Genomic DNA, 10,729 nt, shown 5'->3' with positions numbered 1-10,729 from the left:
TTTTACCAATGTTGCGTAACCCACTAATAGTCGAAAAGAATCTAGATTTCGAACACATGATCATCAAATCCTGTTACAACTAAGGGACGCAACTAGACACGTCTGAGCCACGACGTAACATGCCTACAGCCTTTCCACACAGTGATTTGTAACTTCTTTGTTTACTTCACGAGTTTATTAAAAGGCGCTCCTTTGTATTTATTTAATGTGAATTTCATCATCGTTTCCACTTTCATAAATTCTATATTAAATTTTTTTTTTAAATCATGTTAAATGAATGACCATAGCCATTTCCGAATCCCAAATGAAAGGTCGAAAACCGAAATCACATGAATATTTGGCACTCAATGGAAAACCATGTTTCAGATTTCACCCCTATTACACATCTCTAACGGAAAGTTAATTGCCAGATATTTCCCTGTAACACTTACTTGGCAGAATCAGAATTAGATTTTTTGGAATTTGTCTGTATCAGATGTTAAAAATAACAACAACATAAAAACGCCAGTTGAAACCATATCGTCAGGCAACTTAACGTCTAGTTCTAAACTTATTTTTAAAAATAGAGAAAAGTTACATTTTTGTGCTTCTACGCATACAAATCCCAGGTTAATTACTTGCGAGCTCTCGTTTTGCAACATTATTATCAATAGACAATGAGATTTAGACATTCAATATGCATTTACTGTTAAAATTTTTAGACATTCAATGTACATCTACTGTTAAAGCTGATCCCAAATTGACATATTTTGCATACAATTGCTATGGGAAAGAGAATCTTATGGAAGTCAATTTCTTTATTAGGAAGAACACAACGTTTCGGAATATATACCTACTTTTTACACCAATGAAGGAGTAAATATACTCATGCCAATAATGGTTGTCACCCCCTCCCCACCCCAACCCCACACACACCCCACACACACACCCCACACACCCTCTCCAATAAAAAATTGAAGAGGGTGACAACCATTATTGGCATGAGTATATATACTCAGAAACGTGTTCCTCAAAATATAGAAGTTGACATCCATACAATTCTCTTGTATTACATTCAAAGACTCGATACAACTGCCATTTTCATGTATACATATTATTACGTATATAACCTTTCTTACATAGGCAAAAGGTCATAAATACATCCATGTACATAACTTGAAACGTATCTATCTGACACAGAGCTTTTAGTAAGGCCACATTGGAGTTATATAAAGCATTGTTCTAAGAAAGACAAACAGTGACCCCTTGAGACCTCCACTGGAAGGGTGTGGGGAGTTTAATGAGTGGGTGTTTCCCAGTTGTTAAATACCCTTCACCAGACCAAATGTCTCGAATTCCCAGCCGATCTCCCCTATCTGTCCATGCTTAGCTCTGGGGAACTGGCTTCCTGGCGGGCTACGGTTCAGGTACGACACATTGTTGGTCGTCTCCATCGACCGAGCGCCAATGCCGACAGACTGGAAGTTGTTATGAACTTTGACCCGCTGATCTCGCAGTCCACTTGGTCCTGGAAAAGAGAGTGAGTGAGTGAGTGAGTGAGTGAGTGAGTGAGTGAGTGAGTGAGTGAGTGAGTGAGTGAGTGAGTGAGTGAGTGAGTGAGTGAGTGAGTGAGTGTGAGTGAGTGAGTGAGTGAGTGAGTGAGTGAGTGAGTGAGTGAGTGAGTGAGTGAGTGAGTGAGTGAGTGAGTGAGTGAGTGAGTGAGTGAGTGAGTGAGTGAGTGAGTGAGTGATCCATATACCTAAACCATCTACCTTGTATAAAGGATGTAAGATATAACTTCTTTGAGTGGCATTTTAGAAGTTGGGAAGTACAATATAGAACAAACTTTATGGATAACAACTTCTTTTTATTCGTGAGTGCGACGTTTCGATACAGATTCTTGTACCGTTGTCAAGCATAATGGGACATGAAGAGGGGGGAAGTGTATATATACTGGATGTGACAATGTGACAAAGAAAACAACATAATTAACATAATTGGCTAGGCAGAAGGCTGATGAAGCCAGAGAGTAGACAAAGGACAGGCGTAGAAGCCAATGATGTACAAATGATAATGACATGTTTATACAGCAGTGAGTTTATACAGTGGATTGGGCTTGGTGGATGAGTGCATCATAAGCGGATGGAATGAAGTATCCTTGGTCTCGGTTGATGGTGGGCTTTTGGCGTTTGATGTGGATGGCTTCTGTGAGCTTGCGTTTAGTGAAGTCTGTTTGTTTGTTAGAGAGAATGGTGATGTCAGACCACTCTATTTGATGATTGGGGCTTGCTTTGATGTGGTCGGAAATGGCTGATTTGCTGTCGGAATTGGTAACAGAGGTCTGATGTTCTTTCACTCGGGTGTTGATGGGTCGGGAAGTTTCGCCTATGTAACTCTGCCCACAATCACAGTTTATTTTGTAGATGACACATTTTGGGTTGTTGTTCTTTACGGTGGCGGGTTTTCTTCCATTGGCATGGAGAATGTTGTTAAGGTTGGAGGACGCGGAGAAGGTGGTATCTATGCCAGCTTGATCTTTCAGGAGGCGGCTGATTTGATGTGACGGTTTGCCAATGTAGGGGATGGATATCTTGATGGGGGCTAAATCTTGTTTGGGTCTTTTGGTAGGGGGTGACAGGGTGGCAGCGATGGTTCTGTTGACTATTTGGCTTCTACGCCTGTCCTTTGTCTACTCTCTGGCTTCATCAGCCTTCTGCCTAGCCAATTATGTTAATTATGTTGTTTTCTTTGTCACATTGTCACATCCAGTATATATACACTTCCCCCCTCTTCATGTCCCATTATGCTTGACAACGGTACAAGAATCTGTATCGAAACGTCGCACTCACGAATAAAAAGAAGTTGTTATCCATAAAGTTTGTTCTATATTGATGTAAGATATACTTATGCGATCCAAGTGAAGAGAGGACAGGTTACACGGCTCGTCGATATTCCTGATATTCCCACTCACTCACTCACTCACTCACTCAGAGTTATAGAGAGTCATATAGATAGTGTCATTTTTGTGTAGCGTCTCACTCACCCGTCTAACCCACCCACCCACATACCCACTCACTCACTTACTCAAACACTTACTCACTAACTTCACTAGTCTGTCATACATACCCTGAAGCAAATATATCCAAGAAATCCCTAGCAAGTCTACAAAATGTGGCAAGTCTAGATTTCCACAGCTACTGAAAATGAAGAGAGTCTCAGGGTTCCTTTTTATTATATTTTTTAGTTTTTCACTATGAGCCGTTTTTCTGTAAAATATGTTCATTTCAGAGACTAGGAGTTAGTCTAGCACTCCACCTCCCCATTCCCATTCCCATCCCCATCACCCCTAACTCATGCACTCCACCTCCCCCATCCCATCCCCATCACCCCTAACTCATGCACTCCACCTCCCCTATCACCATCACCATCACCACTAACTCATTCACTCCACCTCCCCCACCTCATCCCCATCACCCCTAACTCATTCAGTCCACCTCCCCACCCCCATCCCCATCACCCTAAGTCATTCCACTCCACCCACCCCACCCCATCCCCATCACCCCTAACTCATTCACTCCACCTCCCCCACCCCATCCCCATCACCCTAACTCATTCATTCCACCTCCCCACCCCCATCACTCCTAACTCATTCACTCCACCTCCCCACCCCATCACCCCTAACTCATTCACTCCACCTCCCCACCCCCACCCCCATCACCCCTAACTCATGCACTCCACCTCCCCCACTCCCACCCCCATCACCCCTAACTCATTCACTCCACCTGTGTATCTTGAACCACACCATCATAACCGTTAACTTTTCAGAACTAACAACTCTACCGATTGAAGTAGATCAATCAACAAGGTAATTGTTATCCTTCCTTCGGCTTATTTCACATAAAAGATCTACACTTACTGACGTTTACGATCTAAACACTTAAAAACTCTCTCCAAGGTCAAGTAACAAGCTACTTTTTTTATTCCACCATTTACACTTGTTGTGGAATCTTGCAGAAAACGGATCAAAGGCTAGACACACGACATAACACACAACAGTTCACTGAGTGAAAGTATCGACCGATGTGTATTAACTATTTAATCTACATCAGCAATAAGCACTGAAATGTTGAACAAAGGGTTCTTGGATGATTGCCGCTCAATATTTACTGCAGTATGCTTACACTAATCACCCATTCAACTTGTCAGAAAGCGTGAATCCTGTTATTGTTAATTATTAAATTCCCTACCGTCAATGAGATCTAAATAGTATTACTTGCCGCAAATCGTCTCTATTGATATGGGCTTGTCGCTTGTAATTCCTTCAGGTATTACATTTGAAAAAAGTACACGGGAGACTAAACTCGTCCTTGGAAGAAAGGTACACATATTTGACTATGTTTGTTTGATAGAGAAACGAGGCACATGGTACAAAAAAAACGAGAATTTGAATAAACGTAGTGAAAATTAACAGGTGACAGGTGAACATGAATGTCTGGGTGTTTCAGTTAGATGGCTTGTTTCTAGTCTTGACATCCTACGTTCTGTGGATCGCATCCTAATCTTCCATTCTCTCTTCCCTGCACCCTCACATCCCACACTACATGCGCCACACCCCACGCCACGCTCTCTACGCCCCTACGCTCCACACTCCACGCTCCTCTCTAACGCTCCGCTCTCCGCTCCCCACGCCCACATCCCGCTCTACACAATCCACAGGCCCTCACCTCGCACCCCTACCCCGCACCCTACCCTCCACACCCCACAAACCACACCCCACACCCACACCCAGAAAGCAACAACCCACACCGGAGAACAACACCCAACACCCAACACCCAACACCCAACACCCAGCGCCCCAAGTCCACCCACGCCCCACGCCCCACGCCATGTTTGTAAACTGTTCGTTGTACCGCTGACAGACGTACCTGTAAACATGACAGGCCCGCTGAATGGGGCCCACGACTGATGAGCAGGGAGCGGAGCTGTGGAGTCGCTTGCCGTGCTCTGTGTGCTGACGCTAGACTGAGGTCGCCTGGACATTCTCACAAAGTTTTTTCTGCAGAGCAAAAATAACAGTCAGGCCGTATCAAACTGATTATCTGTTCCCTGTAATTTCTCGTCCCCAGTATCCAATTACTGCTGCTTGATCCACTAAATGAGATTGGTCACGTCTAACCCCTGCTGACATTTAATGGCATTTGGTATCGAAAGAAACGCACACATACACACATTTTAACATCGCACTGGCTGCAGGGAGAATTGGTTGGTTGATTGGTTGGATGGTTGGTTGGATGGTTGGTGGGTTTTTAACACCGCTGTATTACAGCTATATGGCGGTGGTCTGTAAAGAATCGAGTCTGGACCAGAAAATCCAGTGATCAACAGCATTAGCATCGATCTACGCAATTAGGATGCGATAACATATGTCAACCAAGTCAGCGAGCCTGACCACCCGATTCCGTTAGTCGCCTCTTACGACAAGCATGAGTTACTGGAGATCAATTCTAAGCCGACTCTTCACGGGTTCCCCTATAGAATTGACTTCCAAGTTGTGTACAAGTGTGTCGTTCTTGTCGGTGTGTTCCAGCAATCTAGGGGGCGGTGGGGTAGTGTAGTGGTTAAAGCGTTAGGCTCGTCACACCGAAGACCCAGGTTCGATTCTCCACAAGGGTACAATATGTGATATTGATGAGATATTGCTAAAAGCCAACTCTGTCACACTCCAGGTATATAGATCTCGCGGTCTAGTAACAAACTTCGACTTGTCGCTACACATGGAAAATTAAATTCTTTCGTTTCCGAACAGTAACTGCTGCTCCGAAATGGAATACCATCTTTCCTCATCCACTTAATATTTTAAAGACAAGACTAATAATTATCATGTCCATTGTTTGACAACTGAATCACTTAACTCTATAAATTGTCCAAGAGCGTGTGCGTGTGCGCATGCGCGTGCGTGTGCGATGGCGTGAGCGCTTTCATCCCACATGACCTTACACGATGTGATGCAAGTAGCATACTGCACGAACTCAATCACTTTGATAACATGCTAAGGTAGACCATTTAAAATAGCCATTTACAAAGCGCCTTTATCCACGCACTTGTGCATGCTCAAGGCGCTAACACATTATTACCCCGGATAACCCATGTTGCCTGAACTAGCAGGTGTGACAGTGGATGATTTATCCCACCGGGTACCCATTCACTACTGGGTGAACAGAGGCAATGTTTTAACAATCTCACGTGGCTAGGGTGAGATCACATGTGCTATATGTGCTTAGTTGTGGGGCTGGAGAGAACTCCTAGAAACCCAGGAGTCAAGCTGCCAAACACGGTCACCCATCCAATGACTCTCCGTGACCAACATTGCGTAACATCAACTGATGTATGGGTTGGGTTCTATACACAGGACCAACACAGGTTACCAAACCTTTGGGTCGGTAGGGTAGCCTAGTGGTTAAAGCGTTCGCTCGTCACGCCGAAGACCCAGTTTCGATTCCCCACATGTGTAAAATGTGTGGAGCCCTTTTCTGGTGTCCCCCGCCGTGATATTGCTGGAATATTGCTAAAAACGGCGTAAAACCATACTCACTCACTACCAAACTTTTATGAGCGCTTACGGTAAAACCGATTTCACACTCCACAAGTAATTGTATATTCTGTGAACACAGGCAGCTTCAGTCGTAGTACTCCCGAGATATATCCCTGAATATTTGATACCCATTAGTTTCCATCTTAGCTTCTGCTGGAGATAAATGACTAATGCAGAATAATACATACGATCACGTAAGATATATGTATGACATTCCACGGCGTATGATAATATACAAAGCTATTATGTTCCATTAAAGGTTTGCAGCAATGGAATAAATGATGTCGTTTTGTATATAAAGCATACCAGATTGTACAATTTCCAAGGAACCCAAGTTTATGTATTTCATTTCCGATTCAGGGTGGCTAGTACCGTATTAATGCTATTATTCAGATGTTACAGAAAGACACGATATGATTACATCTACATGCAACATTTATACTGACATTTGGTTTTTAAGTTGGAAAATGGGATAGGATATAAGTATTGGATTTATAAAGGTATTGATTGGTTTGTGGTGCTCGGTTGTCACGCCCATTAACGGAAACATAATCATATGACACATCTTAACAAAAAGATTCAAACATTAGAGAATAGAATGTTTTAACTTCGATGGTTTATCCTTTATACTGGATCAGTCTCTGTTGCATCGAAATGAAATATGAATAAGGTCTAAAACTTCAACAAGCAACAACAAAAATAAAGATATGCATTTGAAAAATAGTATATGCAGCATATTATTATTATTATTATTATTATTATTGATATTTATATAGCGCACATATCCACGTACTAGTGCATGCTCAAAGCGCTGGTATTTTTCCCACAATCATTGGATGTCAATCTCAACGGCACATCTTATTATCACATTCAACTCCATTCACAGCTGAGTGGACTGGGACACATTTAGTCACAGTATTTTGTCCAAGTTTACTGCACGTTCCTGTACCCGCAACTAGGTGTTTGCACATATTCATGTGGCCACCATCTGGTCATATACCAACGGATTCGAGGGTTCTTTCAGGGGCCAAGGGTTGTGTACTGTACACTAGGGGTTGTGACAACACTGATATAGTCTGCACACAAAGTTGACTACAAAGTTTTACACCCGTGGTCACAGGTGGGTGTTGTCAAAAGCGGCGGCTAACGTAGACAGGAACAGTATTATATATCCACGCAGAGAGCGAGTGAATTAACAGTCAATAATTGAGATTAGGGCACAAATCCTTGCAAGCACCCACCAATACAAAAATGAGTATATTTCTCAACACTACCTCACCAAAGGTAGCGTAATAGGTTACCAGGGTGACGGGTGGTGGGTGTATTGAGCAATGGGTGTGAATGCTTCGGAGGGTGGAGGGTTGTTGGAAGCAATTGGATCTGTGGGGTGGGGAGAGGCAAGGTGCTATTCTGAGGCGTAAGCTTTTCAAGTTCAAATGCTCACACTGTGTAAAATGGCAAGTTTGGCAACATTGTCTCCAGTTTCTTATTTGCGTTATGTGCCTGTCAAATAAAGACACATTTGTGTGGAAGCAGCGATGGATGAGTTGGTTAGATTGCTGACTTTGAGTGCTGGCGATTAAGTGCCTGACTCCGAGGGTGTGGGTTCGAATCGCGGATGAGACTCAACCCAACAAAATTACTAGAATATGTACTTTACTGAGAAAGTGTAAATCCAAATATAACATATATTACATAAAAACACATTTCGTTAAAAATCTACTTCACGTGACACATATACAGGATTATAAACAAAAACGATTATTTTCTCTGTTGTTGCTTCTTCACCACCTAATGTGTATCTGAATGACAGTACTTCGGTTCAATAACGAATCATGTCATATTAATTGTGTAGTCAGTAAATATTAACAAAGTAGGATATTTGGCCCAGTGATCGTTATTCTTTCTTTACAAAATGTGAATCTAAAACTGTACACGGCACTAACATTTTGATGAACAAACACAATTAACTTTACGGTGAAGGGATAAACAAAAGCTGCTTTAGCCGTTGTTTGATCGCGACCTGGGATGCTGTCTGCTTCCATACATAACGTGAAATATACCCCTGGGTATATCAGGGCGTGGGTGTTTGTAGAGGGTGGGCGGAGATCAAAGCAGCAGCAAGAAAACCTAGCGATTAAACACATCACCCGCAACAGATGAACCCATCCCCATAATTACATGGAGAGCATCCGAAGGGAGACAGACACCTGACACGGTACGAACCGTGGAGCTCACACAGGCTTCCTAAATTCGACTACGGTACTCTCTTCGGCGCTAAGGGTCTGCTCTCCTGTGGTGTAGGGTGTGAGTTTATTTTTACGCCGCTTTTAGCAATATTTCAGTAAAATCATGGTGGGGTACACCAGAAATTAGCTTTATTCGTTGTACCTATGCGAGGAAGCAAATCCGGGTCTTCGGCGTGACGGGCTTTAAAAACCACCGCCTCCCCACCCACCCCCATTACCCCTCTCCTGTGTATGTATAGCTTAAATGTAAATGTCCAAAATATTTATCATCTACTCACTCACTCACCCACTCCACTCACCCACCCACCCACCCATTCACTCCACTCACTCATCCACCCACACACACACCTACCCACCCATTCACTCACTCACTCACCCACTCACCCACCCACACACCCACACACTCACTCACCGACCCACACACCCACACACCCATCCTCACTAAGAGATTACAGTGTGTTATCTACAAGCAGCGTTACTAGTATTGTACAATTCAAGTATTAAACACAAACGAACCAAGTCCATGACCAACATGCTTTGGCTGAGTCCAGTTAAAAAACCAAACGGGAACAAAATATCACATAAATCACACAATTTACACATCTGGGCATGATAAGAATCTAAGCATGTTTAATAAGATAGGTACGGTATGTCACAGGGGTTTATATGACGACGGGTCCACCAAGGACGATTCGGTTCAATGCCAGATGCCTAAGTTGGTCTCGAGTCGAATCTCCCTGTCATTATTTATATTCTCTATTAATAACCCATACCTCCCGGGTAGAGGGACACATGTATGTTTAACACGCAGACGTATGTACAGTTTCCTGTTAAGTGTTTGCAGTCTCGGCCTACACACTGAGAGGCGGTTTACATTTACACGGCTGCCATTTGGGTCTTTTGATCAACCAGTGCTGCAAGGCATACGCTCTATTAAAGGACAGGGGCGCCAATTATTTATTTTATGTAGATGTACCATCTTTTCATGACTGGTATTAACATTTCTATGATTAAATACCTGGAGACGAATTATTATTGTTGTTCTTATATCAGGGGGACAACTTAGTATTTAGGATGCAAGCGTTTTAATACCTGTAGATGAATTATTATTATTGCTGTTCTAAATATCGGGAGGACAACTAAGTAATAATTAGGATGCAGGCGTTTTAATACCTGGGGATGAATTATTATCCTAATTTCTAATATCATTTATATTATATTATATTATATTATATTATATTATATTATATTATATTATATTATATTATATTATATTATATTATATTATATTATATTATATTATATTATATTATATTATATTATATTATATTATTCTCTCTCTCTCTCTCTCTCTCTCTCTCTCTCTCTCTCTCTCTCTCTCTCTCTCTCTCTCTCTCCCTCTCTCTCTCTTTTCAATTTGATGAAAATGCAAAAAACGAGTACAGATTTCTTATTAAACCCTCACTAAAATTTACGACCCTCATATAATTAAACTATACACTTACCTGTACCAAGGCTCCAAACAATGACCTTAAGGATACAGGTATTCCTTGTAAGACTGTCCTTACCAGTTTGTTGGCCATACAGTCTACCTGCTTTATACATATGAAAGATATCGATAAGGGTTATTGAGTTACAAACAAGTCCCAGTTTAACGACTGCTGTCACGTATGCCCAGCACCGTCCGCACTGTGTATATCGATACATGCTTGTTTTAGGGTATGGTTATTGTCGTGCGGTATTTAGTTTCACAGATGCACTGATTGAGACCAAAGCCTTGTAATCTGATAATAACGGAAATTTACCGTACATACCTCAATACAGGCTGCCAACAGCGTGTTGCACGGAGTCACGGCGTGAGTGAGTGAATGGATGAATAGTTGGTTGGCTGGCTAGTTGAGTGCTTGAG

General features: G+C 42.3%; 1 protein-coding gene across 2 annotated transcripts; it reads right to left on the bottom strand.

The window, feature by feature from the left end:
* Positions 1-966: 966 nt before the first annotated feature.
* On the bottom strand, positions 967-10,503 carry LOC124280709. 2 transcript variants are annotated; one of them, XM_046716694.1, is made up of 3 exons: positions 10,322-10,503; positions 4,905-5,035; positions 967-1,507 (listed from the first exon to the last, which is right to left on the bottom strand). In XM_046716694.1, exons 1-3 carry the CDS (start codon positions 10,423-10,425, stop codon positions 1,302-1,304), a joined length of 441 nt encoding a protein of 146 aa, XP_046572650.1. In that variant the 5' UTR covers positions 10,426-10,503; the 3' UTR covers positions 967-1,301. The 2 variants fall into 2 exon arrangements, with proteins under 2 accessions (XP_046572650.1, XP_046572651.1); XM_046716695.1 differs by having other exon boundaries at positions 10,326-10,503.
* Positions 10,504-10,729: the final 226 nt, after the last annotated feature.

Source organism: Haliotis rubra, unplaced genomic scaffold (assembly GCF_003918875.1).
Source record: "Haliotis rubra isolate DU_JTF1 unplaced genomic scaffold, ASM391887v1 Scf272, whole genome shotgun sequence".
NCBI classification, from domain to species: Eukaryota; Metazoa; Mollusca; class Gastropoda; order Lepetellida; family Haliotidae; genus Haliotis; species Haliotis rubra.
The sequence above is the reverse complement of the archived record's forward strand: the minus strand, read 5'-3'. Positions and strand labels throughout refer to the sequence as shown.